General features: G+C 41.6%; 1 protein-coding gene across 1 annotated transcript in view; it reads right to left on the minus strand.

Moving 5' to 3' along the window:
* Positions 1 to 4,488: 4,488 nt before the first annotated feature.
* Positions 4,489 to 20,029, minus strand: part of grapa (GRB2 related adaptor protein a) — a 51,956-nt gene continuing 36,415 nt past the window's right edge. Inside the window, exon 5 of the mRNA XM_030058018.1 lies at positions 4,489 to 7,054. Coding sequence (XP_029913878.1) covers positions 6,869 to 7,054 — 186 coding nt within the window. The 3' untranslated portion in view covers positions 4,489 to 6,868. The remainder of the gene's footprint in view (positions 7,055 to 20,029) is intronic.

Raw genomic sequence — 20,029 nt, forward strand, 5'->3', positions numbered from 1 at the left:
TCATTCTTAGCAGCAGTGTTGGCTTAATAATCAAAATGTAAATAATACTAGCAACTTGAAAACAGATAAATGTACAAAGTGCCGCCCGATCAAAGTAAGCAAAAGACACAGAAATAACTTCACACGAGAAAAATGTCAAGCGAAAATAAACAAGAGGCACAAACCCTTCATTGCTGCCCTGCGCTGTTTTATTAGGTTATAAAGGTCTGATAGCCTCGTTGTTTTTAACAGCCATGCTTGCAGGAGGAGTCTTGGACAAGCTCACCGGATTTACAGCAGATGGGGACACATCATGCACTCCCATCTGATGTGAACACGGGCTCATTACATGGCATTAGATAACTCTGTAAGATAGTCAGAGATTACACGAGGGCTGAGGGAAGTGCACGGCTGGTAGTTTACAGCACAGCGAAGTGTGGGAATCATTGTGACGTGTTGAATTCACTCGTGTTAAGTGTCAGTGAATGGACCTGAAAGGATCTCTTGTCCCCTTTGTTCAGCTTGGCATCGGGCACCCATGCCAGGATGATGCGCCAGAGCTCACCACAATGGGTGTCAGCTGACTGTCCGACTGACAAATGCACCGGCAGGCCGTGTGGGATTGGCTGACGGGCTCTTTGCTGGTGGACTGGCCCGGTGACTTAATTGCACAGCAGATGCAGCACAAGGCGGTTTGCCTTTATACATTGTGAGGGAAAAGCAAGCATGATGGGATGGGCCTGCCACGCAATGGGAAAAGTGTTATATCATTCAAATGAGCGTCATGGGTATGAATCAATCATATTTGTGGGAAAAAATCCAGCACGGAAATTCCATTCAAATTCAATTTTTGCTCCTTGTTCCTCTACATCTTTGAAAGGAGGATAAAAGATGGTTGTGATGGTATTTCTCCCAACGAGGCTACAGTATGTCAGGCCTTAAAACTATTTTATTAGTAGAGGAAAGCTGCAGAGATTGTTAGTCTGCCATATCCTCCTGAGACAAGAGGAAAAAAAGTGTCTTCCAACTTAACTTTTTTTTTGTGATTTCTTGTCTATTTAGAGTTAAAACAACAACACACAATTTAGAATTTCACAAAAATATTTTTATTTTAGATTTTACAGTACGTCCACTGTAGTAGATTTTACTGTAAAAAACAGATAATTTTAAATTTAAATAAAAAACCAATCAAATAACCACAGATAATCAATTACAGACAATCAATGCCATTAACAAGAAAATATATAATTTTCATCAGTAAAAACCAATAGCTAAACGATATTTGACTTCTTGTTTCTTTTTTCACGACATGTGCGTTTTTCTGCAGCTGCCATTTTGGCTCAATAGAAAGTGGGTGTTTCCCTCATCCCACCTTATCACATGAGATATCATTGGAAAGGCCTGGATCTCCTCTGTACTGTACACCAGGACTTGATAGGGCAGCTCAAATGAGTAAAAGGATATAGACGATCAATTGATGTCCACTACAGAGGACATAATTGAATAGGCTGGGTCTCAGGAGGATATATTTTAGCTTTAGATGTATTTGGCTGCACAAGTAGGGTTATCTTGCTCGCTTGCCCCATCACATCCAAATGGTCCTTTCCCACAGCAGCCATTCTGAGATGCATAGCAGGGTAAATACAGGTGTTAGTAATGATATTAATGACAGGTAGGCTGCCTACTTGTCTGTCTGTCTGTCTGACCAGCTGCTTTACTGCCTGTCTGACTGGTTGTGGTTTATTTTCCACCCGCCCCTCCCAGCGCGGGGTTATCCAGTCAGGGCCCAAACAGCCCGAGGCGCTCTGTCAGTCCGTCAGACTGGTTCAACTGTTTTATTCTGTTTGCTGCTAACGCCTGTATGTCATTGATTTCACGGCTCGCACGCCTCTCTTCTCCTCGCCGCCTCTTGCTCTTTTCACCGCCACTCTCACTTTTACAGTTGGCACGCCACTTCCACGCCCCGTCTTTTCATCTCTCGCAATCGCTCTGTGTTCTCTCTCTCTCTCTCTGTCGCCGTTCCCCTTTTTTACCTTCTCGTTTTGTCACTCCCTTTCCGCTCTCGTTCTCGACCCCTCTTTGTATCCCTGAATTCTCTTTCTCTGCCTCCATTACTTCACTTGACTCCTGCTCTGCTTCCCCTTTACTGTATAGCTCTCTCTCTTTTGTCTGTCTGTCTCCTCTCTCTCTTGTTAGTTATTGCTCTCTTTGTGCATCTTGCAGCGTGGCAGTTGTGACAGCTGCGGCGAGTATTCTTGTAATGCTTTTGTCTCACCGCGAGCTCATGACACAAATATGTCATCACAGACTCCGTGTCGGTCAGTCTGGCACGCGCACAAAGCAACCTCACACACTCATGCGCCGGCAGATCTTCCACTTATCACGCTGACTTCAAAGTGACTCAGCAGTTTTAAAAAAGAACAGAGGAGGAAAACAGCAGAGCTATTTCTGGGACACCTTTAACTCCTCCTGCTGGATGTCGGCGGTTTATTGACTAGCTGTCATTGGCGAGCCAGAGGTGACGCTGTCAGGAGGAATGAAAAAAGCAGGTTTCAGAGAGGAAAAGAGAGAGAAAGCAGAGCCGGAGCGAAGCCGCCCCGGGGAACGGTGGGATGTGACCCTGTTTCCTGCTCCATTTCAAACATGACGCCCTGGTGAGAGGTTGGCGAAGCGGCGAGGCGGTATTCCTCACATAGCATGTGACGAGTGTGGGAACGCATCAGGCGCACAGCCGTGATGACACCGACGTGTCAACAAGGAGCTGCTGGCCGCTCGCTCACACACAAACACACTCACACCTCCATGCTAACTATGACAATGACATCTTATTCTCTGTGTGCACCTCAATCAAAAATGAAAACTCCACCCCTTCAGTTATTGCACAATTTCTTCAAGAAAATGATTGCTAAAATGAAAGTAAAACTGAATGGTATTGACATTAGTACTTTTCTGAAGACCTGACAAATACTTACAATAATTACAACAACTTATTTATAATAAGTGATAGGGAATGTTACTTCCAAAAGCAACTTGTAATTAGGCAATGTTCCTGCCATATATCTACCTATATCTATATATTTATTAATGCATATATAATGTCATTTTGTTATTGGTTGAGAAAAGTACCTCAGTTTTGTGAGGGTTAATTATTATTTTATCTAATTTTGTTATGTACCTATTTTTTAAAAAATCATTTTATGTCTTATGTCTTATTTTTTACTAATTGGTTGCTGATCTTAATCATTTCATGTCACTCGATTTTTTATTTATTTATTTTCATGATACTTCTTTATGGTTTTTAACTCAGGTATTATTTATGTGTTGGTTTGAATTGTGTTTACTTATGTCTAATGTTTTATTTTGTGCACTAACCACACTGATTTTGTGGCTGCACCTTCCCGTGGCAGCCCACACAGTGTGCTTCCGCCTGGAATGAGATGTGCTGTAAGAAAAAAGTTTTGCTTGCTTGCTAAAAATAGAAGCTTATGCCTTGTTCTTATTGATTATTCTTAGTACTTCAGTGTTTATGATGCAAAACTGAGGGTGTACTGAGGTAAGGACCATTTAGTGTCAGATAACGAAAACATGGTAAGTTAATTTATCAGGGAGGCAGACAAACGTTGCAAACCAGCCTCCAAATCACGTGCTTACTTCCTGTTTTCAGTAAGTGCAGTCTAAGAGGTGCTCATTTCAACAGCGTTACATAATGTACCTTTAACATATAGTCACTTGTAATTAACTCTGCGGTCTAAAAACAGGATTGACAGGAGGCAGAAAGAGTCAGAGTGTTCAGGCTGTCTTCGTCTTTGTCATTAGTGATGCTTGCTGAGCTAAACACACTAAGAACCTGCAGTAAACCTACGGTATGCAAATGATGCGTGGACCAAGAGATTGTATTTTTATTGTTTATGCACCAACAAAAGAATCAGAATAGATAATAATGTAAACTAACAGCTTGTTTAGTGGGAAAAAGTAACTGATTTTAACCCTATAAAGCCATTTGTATCATGATACACATTTTCAATTCCGTTTTTCGTTTTCAGTTTAATCATGATAGATAGATAGATAGATAGATAGATACTTTATTCATCCCGCAGGAAATTCGCAATACATATCATATATCATACACCAGAAAGGTCGTGTAATAACATATATATATATTTTTAGATTGTTTTTTATGTATATATTTTGTTATAGGACTAAATAAAGGGTTCAATTCCAAAAAATTTAAATTTTCTGCCAATTCTTTCATAGTTCAGGCTTTATAGGGTTAAGTGAACGTGTAGGTCACTAGTCTTTGTGATCCATACCCAAACACTGTTGATAATATACATACACTGGATTCTGTGCAGTATTAAAGTAGATAATCATGTTTTACTGAGCAATGCATGAAATACTGTGTTCTGGATAATTAAATAATAAAATGTATATATGGTACATGCATTAACCAAGCAGCTGCTGGAGAAAACTGCACAGTTTGACACAAAATCCATCACAAAGTACAAAAAGTCAAAGAGGGTAATGTATAACTTTATTTAAATCATTTGTTATTATAGGTTAAGGAAGACAGATCCAAGATGTTATACTGTTAATCACATAAAATGTGGTTTGTTGCGAGAGAAATATTCAACATTTTGTATTGTAGGATTTCACATGAATGAGAATAAATACATATAAACAAACGAATAATCTGTAAGTTTGAAATGAACGAGCAACTGATATGAGCGTGTTACATTTGAAGCTGAATATCTGCAAAACAAGTGTGTGTGTTTATGGGCAGGGTTTGCACTGCAGGTCGCTGGAGCACAGTGACCTCCACTGGTCCTCAGAGCAGAGGGCGGCACACACACATACACACACGTTTCGCTATTTCAACATTCTCCTTAGTGAAGGCAGTCTGAATAAAGAACCACAACACACACACACACACACACACAGTCTCTCTCATAAACACACAACACACATACATGTGTGCAGGTTGAGCAGATGCTGGTTCTATTTTGATTTCTCGATTTATCGGTTGTATTAGCGTGCACAGATCATGCTTTGGTAGCTTAGAAGTCAAAGCTAACTCGCCCCAATTCACCCTCATTTATGTTAAAAAAATCTATAAAAGTTTGCTGTGAGACATGAAAGCTGCTACACAAGTGATTCCATCTTGTCTGGCTGGCACACAAGTTTGCAAAAAATGACTATTTCACTCTGTTCTAATCACTTAAATAATTTTAGAATTCATACCAGTTGTGTTCCATGCTCAAAGCTGGAAGAGGTTTTACAGCCACTTGTTGTTAAAGCAAAAATTCACCCAAAACAAAAATAGTAAGAAGATATATTCCCAAATGATCCATCCATATAGTTTCTGTGTGACGTTTTGCATTTGGTGTGATCTGCCTTGTCATCATATACCGCAGTGCAATGGAGCTGGATGGGTATTCTTTTGTGGAGCTCAAACTGTCAATAATTTACTTGTGAAAAATTAAACATCCACAGCTCTTTCCAAAAACAATGACACAGGTACTAATCTTGGGGGTAGCCTTCAGACAGGGTTTCGCTGGGAAATATTTTCTGTGGAGGAACAGCAGGAAACCCTGAATTTCTACTCACTGGGGAAGGATATCTTTTTTTTTTTTTTTTTTTGTATTTGGGTGAACTGTACCTTTAACTCCCTCTGATGCAATACAAGTGGCCAAGCTAGAATGGGAGCCTATTTATATCCGCAGAGCCCCAAATTACTTCAATGTAGTTTTATTCATACACATTTTATGATAATATGCACATGGACAGAATGGACATTATGGGTTACCGAGAAAAGCAGTAATTTTTGCAAACACACACGCCGGCCGAATATTGACAAGATGGAATTATCTGTGTGAGGCAACATTTAAGCTCTTCACATTTTTTGAACAAGAATGGGAGTGAAGAGGGTAAGTTACCAAATGCATATGCTGTCCACACTCATGCAATTGATATTTTTGACAGATCACAACTGTTGACAAGAAGTCAAAATAGGACCGGTGTGCCCCTTTAAATGTTAATGTGTTCAAGCACACATTATGCATGCACACACACTCCTACCGCCCCACACACACACATACACACACACACACACCAGCTGAGCCAGAGGAATGTGCTGTGTCAGTATCCTCAGAGTGTCTGGCCCATATATTCACACAACACAACACAATTTTGCTGTGTTCCCGGATCCACCAGATCTCCTCTGGTGAGCAAAATCCTGATTGAACTGCGGTGGACAAAAAAAAAGCCCCACCCTTCCTCCTGAATTTCCCATGGGCCACCCTCTAATTCATTAGGTTAGCATGCGTGTGTGTGTGTGTGTGTTGCCTTTACTTAGTCTGCACCAGTGCTGATAAGCTTTAATAAATGAATCTGCCCAAGTGTGAGAGTGTGTGTTTGTCAGTCTCTCTCTCTGTGTGTGTGTGTGTGTCTGTATTTATCTGTGAGTTTCTGTCTCTGGATATGTGTGTGTTTGTGTGTGTGTGTGTGCATGTGTGTGTTGTCCACAGTGTGTAGGTCCAGGTCTGTTTTTTTTTTTTTTTTTTGTCTTTTTCTTTTTTTTGTCTTCTATTTCCAAGCCAGTAACCACAGATTTAAAGAGAGGTGGAGGTGCAGGATCAAGTGAAGGCGATTGATGAGCCTGTCGCAGCGGATTAGGTGAGGCTTGTGATTGACAGCGGGCATCACAGGGAAGTGGGAGGAGTCAGTTACATACGGAGCTGGTCAGCGGGCCGCTCATCGGTCGACGAGCTTCATCGTCTGCTCTTAAATTGCAAATAGCAAGGAGGTGGAAGAGGGTGCAGGGTCAAGTCTTTGACAGACAGCTCGCTGGCTTAATTGGGGAGCGGCTCATATATTGGATGGGCGGGGCGGGTCATTGGCAGTGGTAAATGGGCTGGACGTACTCCGGGGGGAAGTAGCCCACCCGCCCGTGGCAGCGGCCCCTCCAGCGCAGCGAATCGGAGCAGTCGAGGAGGTCGATGACGTCGCCTCGGAGGAAGCGCAGCTGGGAGGGGTGGTGGGGGGTGAAGTCGAACAGAGCGTGGGCGTGGTGAGGGCGCTGTGGGAGGAAGAGGAGCGAGAGGGAGGGGAGGAAGAAAAAAAGACGGTTAATGAAATATTGACTGCACACCTCATGATACAGTCGATGTCTAAATAGAGGGTAAAACTTGCCAAGCACTTCACTTAAAGGGGAACACCACTCAGTTTAAAAATCTCCATATTGTCCCGACTAGATACCCGCTGATTTCACAGGTTTGAGATGACGTTCAATAATTTTTGGCTTTGTCTGAGAGTTCACATTGGGAAACAGTGATTGGACAGTTGGATGAAAATGATATATTGCTTTTTGTATATGAAAATCACTCAATTTTTGGTGCTTTCAACTTGCAGTCCTCACTGCTTTGAGTAAATTCCAAGAAACTTTACACTTCTGAAATCCTTTTAAAACTCATTTTGCAGAATTCATGGCGATCAATCTCAAAACAAGGCGATTCTTCCTGAAAACTTCATATATTGGAGACACATTTCCCCCCCCAACAGTGATACTATGTCAGTTCTTAAGCAGAGTAGTTTTCCTGGCCTTCAGACTTTTTTTTTTTTTTTTTTTTTGCAGATCTCTGGGGCAGCATTTGTGAGCTGATTTTCCCAGGGCTGTTTAGAAACCACATGGAATCTGACTCTCCCTGTTTAGAGAAGCCAAGGGAAGATCAGATCTGTGCTTCAAAGTGAAAAGCGCATCTTTTGTGCCGGTGCTCGTGCAGCCGGTGTAACAGTTTGAGGTGCCTGCTGGCTGGTTCTGTGTCCATCTAATAAACAATGTATGTCCTCGTTTCTTTCAAGTTTGGGCGTATGTATTTTTAATGTTTTTTCATATAACATTTATTTAGCCAGGTTAGCCCGACCAGTCAGATCAGACATTTATTTTACAAGGAGGTGTAAGGCAGTAATGGCACAGCACAGCAAGAACACACAAATTGCACATAACAGTTCTCTGAAAAATGACGTTTCCGAGTGCAGCTTAGTTCAGATCGGCCACTTTAACTACGCTTAGTAATGTTTTCACAGCACAGCAGCTTCGGGGACAGTTGACGTGATAATACGCGACTAAAAGGCGGACAAAACAAACTCAGAATGCGATTTACAAAGTACAGTATTACCGTTTAACCAACCTGGAATGTGTGACATTGTGACAGGGAGACGGTGACAGGTAGACAAGACAGACAGCGAATCAGACAGGTGAACAGGTACCGGAGGCAGACTGACTAATAGGTAGACAGATAGGAAGTGACAGCCAGCTCTGACATCGTCAAAGCCGCAACAGACAACGTCGCATGTCGGTGGCTCCAAATGTCAACAAGAGGGAAGTATTTGAACATTTGGAGCCATCCGGAAATCATGCATCGTGACATCAGCGGTTGCTTCACACCAGAGGAACGAGAGGGGGCAAAAGAGGTAACACTGTTGGGTCTCTTGCTTGCCACTCTTTTGGAGGTAGCTGTTTGGCTTTTAATGGATAGGGTTCGATACTGTTCAACTCAGGCTGTAGTATTATTTATAACTGTACATGGCACAACTTCACTATAGTGATGAGAACCACTGTGCTGCAGCTTCTCGCTAGCCTTTAGAGGTTTTCAGCCTCAGAAAACACCATCAGTAGCCATCAGTCCTTTACTAATGTTACTAACGCTGCATTCATGGGAATAATGGCCTTAGAGTATCTGTCTTGTAACAACACGGTGCTCATGGTGTCAACTCAGGATAAACCAATGGTTACAAGAGCAATCTCTGGGTTTGGCTCCGTGGGGAATACCAAAGAAAGCAGCATCCATTTTTGATGAGGTGACACCCTGAATGTCATGTTGTCGCAGGTTGGAGAGGTACAAGGCGGGTTTTCCGACGCCCAAGTTGAGGTGAAGGCAGCATCAGCCGAGGTAACAGCAGTGTGGCGTGGATGTACACAAGGCGACATGCACCGAAAATGGAATTAGTTTGGAAATGCTGTCAGTTGAGTCTAAATGGTCCTCGCTTGCATCGGCCATCTGCCGTTTTTCATTGTGCAGCTTTTATTGGAAATTTGAAATGGCAAAAAGTTGAACCGAAAAAGTAGAAGCAGATGCCTCTTCTCGTCTGTGCTGAGTGAGCTTTTATTGTGAAAGGTTCTACAATCTGTCATTGATCATTAGTTCACTGTAATGGATATGATTTGCAAAAAAAAATGTACTTAAGTAAAAGTAAAATTACTGACTCTAAAAAATACTCAAAAAAGTAAAAGTACACAAAAAAGCCTCACAACTACAGAAGCGTGAGTAATTGAAATCAGTTACTTCAAACTCTGATAATAAATTATGGGAGTCAACAGTTTAATGCAGCAGTGTTTAAAAATGCTGTACCTATCCTTAAAATTTCATTAAACTTCATTGGAGTAGTTTAAAAACCAGACACTAAAGTTTTATTTGTGCAAATAAGGCAAAACAACATTTTCTCACTTAGGGGAGATGGGACTCTCCTCTCTACTGCAGCTCCATCCTCTAATTTATGCAGTCAAGATGGCTGTATATTTGCATAAAAATCTTTCCAAGTGCAGCTCTGAGCAGAATAAAAAAGCGAGTAAAGGAGTGAAGGTCATGAGAGAAAGAGAAAGAGAATGAGAGAGACACTGAGCGAGACAGGTAGACAGAGACAGAGAGGCGTTATGAGTCCAGACTTGGAGTGTGCGAGGGGGAGATAACAGAGTGTGCCGCCCCCCCCACCGCCACCACCTACCTGCCCACGAAAAAACAACAAGCTATTAGAGACTATTGTTTCACAGCAATCCGTGGCAAGGTGAACTGCTTTTAGTGGAAACCGCAGACGTTGTGCTTTCTCTGCCTCGCTCTTTGTTTTTTCTTAGAGATCGCAAAGTAGCGTTTTTCTCCTCCCCAGATAGCCCGCCTCCTCTGATCTCTGTTGACTCACGGCGAAGAAAAAAGCGGTTTAAGAGTAGCAGAATAAAAGCGGCTATTTTAAGGCGAGCGTCTTGCACTTAACTAACCTCTTTGCTGTCGGATGCACTCCCACAGACGAGAGTGGATGTGATATGAACCGCTGGGAGCTGGGAGGCAGGAAGGAATACCAATAATAATGCTTTTTGTGTGTGCGTGTGTGTGTGTTTTGTGTAATAATTCTTGGTTTTTCAGGCTGCGGGCACACTGTGGACACTTCTGTCCTCTGGATCAAGGCTCACACACACACACACACAGTGTACTGGCACAGAGGCATACACTGAAACACACACACACACACACACACCAAATAACAAGATTGCCATCAAGCTGCTGAGACTCAGCCACAATCTGCCATCGCATCCCACAAATCTAGAAAGTCATTACGGCCTTATCCGATAAATGTTTCTTTGATCTAGTCTAAACGTTCAGTGTGTGAGTAAATGTGTGTCATAAGGGTGTACTCACAGCCATACTGCATGTGTGCCTGTGCATGCCAGGGAGTGTATGTGTGTGTGTGTGAGAGTGCGTGACGGTGCATGAAGGGCCCATTCACTTTTTCCAAGCCGGCTCGTGTGAAGCGGCACTCAGGATGAAGAAATACGGCCCATCCACATCGGCTGTGCTCGGCTGCCCTGTGATCAACGTCCTCTCCCAGCAGAGCCGGAGAGGGAGATGACAGTGGAACAAATTGCTCTGTAACATCGACGGACTACGGCTTTGTACCGCGGGAATACAGATTTCCCTCTAAAGCCTCACACACACACACACAGACTAGCACACACTAACACAGAGGGCATTTAAGGCAGGAAAAAAATCGCCTCTGACACAGCGTTCATTCCTGCGTAAAGACGACAAGCTGTCAAAAATGAGGTCGAACTTTTGCTTGTTCTGTACGGGCTTTTTGTTTGAAGAGTGGGCTTAGCGGCGAAGAGATAGAGGCATGAGAACGACGGGGACGTGCCGGGCAAAAAAATAAAAAAATAATAATAATAAAAAAAAAAAAAGACGACTGGGAGTTATTCTCCAACCTGGCATGGAGAGATAAGAAGCGATCTAGGGCCATGTAATGAGCTGATAGGGAATTAGTTTAGAAAGGCTAACCACACAATGGGAGGGACGACACAAAAAGCGCTGCGGCGTGACGCACGGGGGCCACAGATTAAGCCGGTCCTCGGGCTGGAATGGAGAAACCACTCTGGTGTCACACGAAGCTTAGCTCATGTCTGTGAAACTGACCTGATATATTGTGTCATTACAAAACAACAACAAAAAAGAAACTGCAGTCGTTGTAGTGGGGTCACAGAGTGCAGGGAAGACAGAGTGAGACGGAGAACGAGGGAATGAGGAAGAGGGCGCCTGCCTGACACAAAGTGACTGAGTACAGGCACTACAGTAGCATAATTACTGGCAGTAATCAGCTTAAGGCAATATTTTGTTTAAAACGTTTACATGGTTCTAAGTAATGTGATTTCTCTAATAACCCCATTTTCATGGATTGCTTTCATAATTGGTGTAAAAGTCAAGAAAGGACTCAAATGAACCAGCCTCCTCTCCTTCCTCGTCTGCGTGCCAACACGTGGAAAGTTCTTCCACCTAAATTTGCCATTCCTTCATCTTCTCTCTGTGACTGCAGAGCACTAACAGGTACAGATGCTGTCTCTAGTAAATTCATCTGGATCAGTGTTTTGTGACCTTTAGAAGATATAATCAGATCTGCAATATGGACCATATAGACATGGAGTAACTGCAAAATTCAATGGTTGAGGTTTACTACCTCTACTCAACAAAAACAGCACTGCTTTTCGCTCGGCTCTGTACTCCAAATGTTCACTTTGTTTTTTTAACTTCTTGAGAGTTTGGACCAGGCTACTAATGAACTGATCAGCAATTCAACTCTTCAGCAATTTCAAGATATGATTTCCTTTTTTTTTTTAGTGCTCACTGTCATCTTTTCCTGAAAGTTAGGAGATTTCCAAATTGGAAGCAATGTTTTGTTTCTTCGACTTTGATTTTTCTGTCGTCTCCATCTTTCCCTCTAGAATAGTGTATGCCACTCATCGCTGTTCCCACTTCAGGTCCTACTATTTTTGGTTCCACTGAGGAACCAACGTTTTCGGATTCCAAACCAATTTATTTTTGGTTGAAATGCTCAGAGCGGTTCAAAATGATGTTCATGAACCAGAAATGGAGTCAGTTCCATGTTGGTTGAACAGGCCTATAACTGGGTCTTGATGTTGCTCTGAGTTACTGATACATTATGTTTTCATGTTTTTTTTTCCATTTCCTCCTTTTCTTGATTTCAAGATTTCGGAAATCTAGGTGTTAATATTTATTCTGATTGAAATCAGCAGATCAAGACATGACAAGTTCTGCAGTTGTCTCAAACAGGTTGAGAATGAAAACAAAGTGAAAGACGGAAATATATCAAGGACACGGGACCTTTGTTGATATTGCAGGCCCACTGAAAGCCCTGCAGACGTAAAGACCGGCTGAGTGTGATTTTACATGGAATGACAGTCAGAAGTACCTGAGTGTCAGCTCCTCTCTGCCGACCCCAATAGTTTGAAAACTGAAATGATATTCAAATACTTCAGATTTTCAACTGCAGAAAAGAGAGAATTGAGCTTGCAGCACTTAAAAGAAATTGGCAGTCCAACATGCACTCACTGGTTGGACTGCCAAACTTGAGCTGTGCTTCAGGAAGGGAACCTGTTTTTGTAGCAGGTTTTATTTGCCAAGCTTGGGAGAGACAGCAGGATATTTTGTTCAAGACAGAGTTGGAACAATAATCTGTAATTTTGTAATGAATTTGTTTTCCCACTGTGTTGAAAACCTCTTGGATTAGGCACTTGTGTTCATTACAAGAAAAAAAAAAAATAATCAAAAAACCTGTTTTAAGTAAGTAAGTAAAATTTAATTTAGTAAAAGTTAGTAAAATATGATAATATTATTATGAGTCAACCATTAGGGTTTTCCATACCATTAATACCTGCAAAAAGACTGACTCAAGCTTACAGTCAAACACAGTTTTGATTGAGTCAGGGATAACAAGGGTGAGGGTTTTATCTTAAAATAAGCCTGAGAGGATGAACCAAGACCTTGGGACAACATGGGAGCTAATTTTCAAAAAATGTCCAGTGCCCTGTAAATTAGCCTGGTCATTACACAGCCTCTTACTGAGACACTGATTATCTGACATGTAATACTGATTTCATTACAAGCTAAAATAATTCACAAGCCTCTGCCAAACAAAGTGTTGATAAACATAAACTGTGAGGCCATTCCCTGCCTTTTCATCAATATGACTTCATGTGGCGAAGCGTCTCCTCGCCAGTGAAGAGCACCACACGTTTTTACACTTTATGTTTTTAAGGTCAAACTCGCAGGTTGGCTTCACACTACTGCTGATTCATCCACTAGATTCCAAGTCTTATAGTGAAACATCATTTACTCTTAGAACTAAAACAGGTCATGGAAAAGGTAAAAAAACAAAATCTCAAAAATCTCCTCAAGCGGTTCAATAAAATAGCTGCACAAACAAGGCCACAAACATGAAGGTATGACCAATCTACTGTGATCTGATGTGGAGTGACATTTTATTTATGGGGCTACACGACGATGTAGGTAAACACAGCAGCCTTGACACGCCGCCCTCGGCTATGCAGCGCATTGTGATGCCTTACATACGGTCTCCAGGCCGCCGCAGAGCAACATGGAGACCTATGACAAAAGTCTGAGACAGTGATCTAATGTTGGACTGACACAACCCGTTAAATCACCAAGCATGTAAACAGAGCAAGCTGCTTTATTAAATATACATGTGATCCCCAATACAGCAAGTGATCAGATTTAAAACTAAGCCTGAGCTGAGCAGAAGTTGTTTATTTTTGCAAGATGAATACATAATCCACAGATTACCATGGTTACTGCCCCGCAGTGAGAGGAGTTTTCTAAGACTATACCATCAGATCAAGATGAACACGGACATGCAATGCATTTCCTGAACCGGCTAAATATATTTTTGCTTTCTTTTTGCTGTAATCTGTATTGTGTAATCGCCCTCCTTTGCTTGCAGTCAGGACACTGTGGAGTTGTTCCTCACTACCGGTTGCCCATAATTTTGCTGAAGTAGGCATTTCAGTGCCACTGCTGCACTTCGACATTTCTCTGAATAAGAGTGTCAGCGAAATGACTAAAATGAAACTGAAAAGACTAAACACATCTTATTTAGGGCCTATGTAGTCATATATCCTATGTATTCATATGGGTGAATTATGGCAGAATGCATGCAATCCTGACAAAGATTTAATGACAGACACAACATGGGTACTAAATCCCAGTGATCTGATGTGAATGTTAAATAACTAAAATAGGCAAAGCACTTGCAAGCTTTGCAAAAAAGAATATTTTTTGAACTGAAGTATTAAGTAATTGAAGTATTGGGATGGTTAAAATTACTTTTGTAATTTTGGTTTAATATTTCCATGATTACAATGGTTAGTTATGCATCAATAATGGAAATACATAATTTTATTTTTAAAAAATGGACAGCTATGTAGGTAAACACAGCACACATGGCATGTTACACTGTTAGGATCTTAATGTAAAGACAGACCAACAAGCTGACCTATGGCCACATCACTGTGACCTGAGGCAGGCTGCAGCATATCATGAGGAGATATATGTACCTGAAGAGAGCATGCTCTGGTTTGAACTGACATGATGTGAGTTCAAATGGCATGATATGAAGATTGACAGTTAATGTGGCATGAAATTGACCCAGAGCATCTCACATGATATGAAGAGGGAGGAACTCGGTGTCCTGTGATCCCAGTATGCACTATGATTTTAAATTCACATCATGGAATTGCAATACCACGTGGGGACACGATCATAGTTTGCAATCAGGACTCTTTCTAAATACACATGATCCATAGCATGAACCCTAACCCTAACCCTAACCCTAACCGAACCAGTGAACGTACAGAGGTGAGAACGGTATAGAGCATGTCTCAATCTGGGTAATTTGGAAAAAATGTTTTTTTTTGTTTTTTTTTCCCCAAAATGTTGGAATATTCCTTTACACTTTGGAGCAGTTTGCCAGAGAAAATATAAATATCGAGCACTGTATTTTCTTTAAAGGTCATATTTATAAACTTGCATATACTGTAGCTGACTACATTTTGCACTTATTTTGTTGTGTTAACACTTTTGTTTTGTTTTTTTCAGAGCCCTGTGTGGTTTCTGAGTTTTGCTGAGTAGGCTATAATGAGCCATGGACATTAATAAAGCAGTACTAGACTTTGGAACTTTGTACCTTTGTTAAGAACAGCAAAACATAATATAAACTTATACATCTATGAAACATTCATCTCTGAGATGATTAATAGGGCAGAAGTGGCCTAAAGGTTAGAGAAGCGGGCTTGTGAATGGAAGGTCACTGGATAAATCCCTGCACCAGCTGGAGAAATGTGGGTGAGGGAAGTAAATGAGTAATGCTTGTCCTCCCCCAGAAGGGGAACACCGACCATTTAGCAGCATGTTAATATTTCTCAGAGGGTAGTCAAGCATAATTTAAATGACAGTGTGGCTTGCTCACACTTGCACATTCATTGAGCGCGCACAGCGAAACCTCAAAGTTTTGTCAAAATGTGAATTCCTGTTATGTTAACCATAAATGGTACAGGGAAATGACTCCGTGCCCGTCTGAGTTATTTTGTTTTCCAGAATTGAAGTGCTGTCAAAGGAAACGGATCCATGCCAGGTTGTACTTGTATTTTACTTGTTTGCATGGTCAGAAGCCAATTCGGGACACAGCCGATCTAGTTACTGTAGCGATGGAAATGGTTTTGGTGGTGACACACAGCAACATCTTGAATCAGAACACACCAAGGAGTGGGAGCAGATGGAGAGGGTATCTATCATTAAAGAAAACAAACACAGCAGTGTGGGGTCAAAAGTTAGTTGCAGCAGCTTCTCAGCCAAGGATGGAATTGCAGGGGTGGTGTACTCCCAGAAAACTATCAGCGCTGGAAAACAAAATAACTTCAAGAAGAATGGCATTGTCTTCCTGTGTTAGAGGTGTCCATTCTTCATGCGAAAGCAATCCAGATTGTGACAGAATGTATATTTAGACCGTTCTCCCGCAGGAAGCCTGTGGCTGTGTTTCCCATCCAGCTACATCAAAGTGCCCTTGAGCAAAACGCTTAAGTCCCAGCTGCACCAGTGAAGCTGCTCAGTGGCCATCAGCTTTCCCACTGGTTTACTGTGTCAGTGTGTGAGTGAGTGTGTGCAACTGTTTGAACGTAAAGCAGGATGTTACCAAGCAAGCATGTAATTTGTGATAAGCTGTGACCCATTTGGCTCTGTGAAACTGAATACAAAAGCCTGAATAGTCAACAGCAGGATTAAGAGCTTGGGATCCCTGCGTGACAGCATGTCCCTTACGCAAAGCGCAACATGCAACCAAGTGAGCAATAGTAGCAGAAACTTTGAGGTATAGTATGTCTGTATCGCTCACTCCACTAACCAACAGAGTGACACACCAGCTCAGGGGTTTTCAAACTTTGGGCCAATCCCAGTTCACCCCTTAACCCTACCGCTTAGCCCTAACCCTCTGTTTTGTGTGTTTAACATCAGGGAAAGGGTGTCCTGATTCTTGTGCCACATGGCCTCCAAATTAAGCTTTGCCAGAGATGCACTCCAAACGGAGCGATAGGAGAAGTGTGGAAAAAGTGGCGGCAAAGAATTAATGTGCAAATGAACACGCAAAACTTTACAAAAAAAGCTTAATGCTTAATGAAAAAGCTTAATGAAGCATTACAGTGTTGTTGTGTCTGATTCGGCTTTACCCAGACACATTTCCCCTCATTTCCACTTCTGAATGGATTTTGGCTTCTGATGACGTCCAAAGTAACGTCCCATTTCCTAGGTATAGACGTCAAACCCTACCTCCTATAGCTCCTTTCTGAGGGGCCACTACTCAGTCGAGTACTCAGAACTAGTGTTAGGGCCAACGGAAGGGAACTGGGATTTGTCCAAAGATTCAACCAAGCTGACTTCCATAACATCAAAGCGACCCATTTGAAATGATTTTGTACACTGATATTAAGTATTGAAGTATTGTGGTTTGTTTTAGGCCAAGCATACATCGTACAATTTTAGAAGTCTTGTTTAAGTATTAAATTGTGTAGATCTCATGAATGTCAAATTTCTTCTGTATTTGGTATCAATTTCTAGAGAATCACATTATTGAGAAATTAAAGTCTTTCTGATTTTGCTGAGGAGAACCCACTGGAAGACCTTCAAGGATCCCCTGGTGGTTCCTGGAACCCACTTTGAAAACCGCTGAAAATCACTAAAAAGAAACACACAAACTTTAACCTTTAAAAAAAGTTTAAGGGCAAATTCATTTGCCTTTGTAGACCGATAACCTCGTCTAAGTTTCCAACTCAAGTTTTAGAATTAGTGGATGAAAACCCCTAAATCCCGCTGGCTTAAACTTAATTTTCTGCTCCGATACAGAGGAACAGTGGTACAACAGTGAGTGTGAAAAAAGGGGTAAGAACAACGGCTTTGCATTTGAAAGAACAGAGATCGATAAATATGGCTCATCTTCAGAAGAACGTACGAATCAGGCCTACACGTTTGAGCCAGTCAGGTTTCCAAGTGCTGGTTCTGGCCCATGTTGCAAACATACAGTTGACAGACTCCACCAATTTGCTCTTTTGTTCCTTTAAAATCGAGGCGCTTCTATTGATCTTGGCAACATGTGGCCGTTACTCCAATGAATCTTTCTTTTGAGACAACAACCCATTCCAGCTAATTCATATTTAACCATGACTTTGAACCTTCTTTTTTTAAAACATTTTTGCAGACATGAAAGTTGCCCATATTACTTTGTTCACACCCTTTGCACCAGTGCCCTCATGACAGATTCATGTACAACATTCGTTGAACTTGGCAAATGAGGTTTTTCTGATTCTGATGTTCATGACACATAGCTGTACAGTCTTTAGGGACTACAGGTTGAAGGCATCGTTCATCTGAACACAGACTTGTACAGATCCTCATTGTGGGGACTTAAAGGAGAGTGGTTAGGCCACAGTGACCAGACATGACGGTTTGCCTGGGACTGTCCCAGTTTCTTGCTGGGTGTCCCAAGTCCTAACAAATATCTGTAAAACACTACTAAAATGTCCAGATTTTCAACATTCACTACTACATTGTCCTGTTTTTTCACTATTCTTGCCCATAATTCAAACGTATACACATATTATATTCCAAAAATGATCCGTGTTTTCTGCCAAGTTTCTGCTGCATCTAATGGTACCAGGGTCGAAGCTATCTGACCATGTTCAACTTGGTTCCCACATTTTTAAGCAAACATAGACATGTTATACTTCAAAAATGTTCAGTGTTGTCTGCTGAATCTAATGATGCCAGGCTCAAACAGCTGCAAAAGTAGCTCGCAGAGAATGTGTCACAGTCACATTTAGCTGACAGCCTGCACTTGTTTACACTGACAAATACCTGGTGTTTTATTATAGAAGTTATGGCAATCAATATATACGTTATATTACATCAATGCAATCCTTGTGTTTTGTGTTTCCTAGTGTTATTATATGTTTTGGTGGATTTTGGGAGACATTTTTCGTCTGCTGAGGTGCTGTCCGTGGTGCTGAAAGGTGCTCTTGGTAGTTGTGCTAAGTACTGAAATAATCTTCCGCCATCCTGATGAAAACACCTATGGTGCACACATAAAGCGCATGCATAAATGTACGGTGCACTTAAGGGTTTTAGTTTGGGGGTTTCAAAGTAAGGTCAACCTAAGTTAGTCAAAATATGAAGCAGCACTGGTACCTAATGCATTTGGCTGGAAGCAGAATACAAATCAGATGGAAAAGAAAGTGAAGGAAATGCGCTGATATTGGAATGGACTTGCTTTGCTTCAAATTCCGAACCTGCTTGCAGAATTAAAAAATACCTTCCGGGCATAATGTTACAAATGTCGGAGGGCATTTTAGTGAGTGTGTGCCTGCATTTTGTGTGTATGTGTGTCTGTCTTTGAATTTTTGTTTTTTCTTTGGCTATCAACGGCACCGATGCACAGGCCGCTGGCCCCATCACCTCCCTTCAGATCACCTTGGAAACGCCACGGAGCAGCGGTGGCCGGCTATCTGCAGGCATTAGATGCCAATGCCTCTCTGTTAGTTTTTCCCTCACTGCGAGCAGCACAGTGAGTCTGACAGCCAAGAACAAGGCCAGATTTCCCAGGGTGGTAAATCAGTGAGCAAAGTCACTGGTCACAAATAGACTGCAGAACACTATAAGAAAATAGCCAGTGAGATGGTGGATAAATAACTTGGAAGTAGTTCTCACCCCTGCTTTTATCTGGAGCCATATGGATGCAGTTTCAGGGACACTTGAGTCCATAATTGTTGTTTTAAAGGGCCATCCATCCCCATTAACCCCTTGAAATACAATTTTGTGCATCATTTTATACACATTTCCCTCTAATTCAGCACAGCACATGTGGTATCTTTGGGATTTATGCTTGAATTTAAACTAAAGTGCTTCTGGTGTTGAGTTCTAGCGGTTAGATCTTTCATGTCTTCTCTTGTTTTTTTGTTTTTTTTAACAATTATGATCATGAGAAAACCTCACAGCCAACGTTGGTAACTCTCTCCACGTCAAATGGACCAACAACTTCTTGACACCCATGCAGGCACACACACACACACACACACACACACACACACACACACACACACACACACACACACACACACGTGCACTCACATTAACACATTTCATAGGAATTAGCACCCAACAAATATCAAAATTCTACATATATCCAGTACAGGCTGTCAAAATATATAATCAGTGCTTACAAGACTGGTTACTTAAAACCCTTTTTTTTTTTTTTTTTTTTTTTTTTTTTTTTACCTCATGGGAGAAAATATGAAAATCTGTGCAAGCTTTCTTTCTAGACTAGCCTTTTTCCAGCAGTGTTCAATATCCATACTGGGAGAAATCAATCATAGAGG

This window comes from Myripristis murdjan, chromosome 8 (assembly GCF_902150065.1).
Source record: "Myripristis murdjan chromosome 8, fMyrMur1.1, whole genome shotgun sequence".
NCBI lineage: Eukaryota > Metazoa > Chordata > Actinopteri > Holocentriformes > Holocentridae > Myripristis > Myripristis murdjan.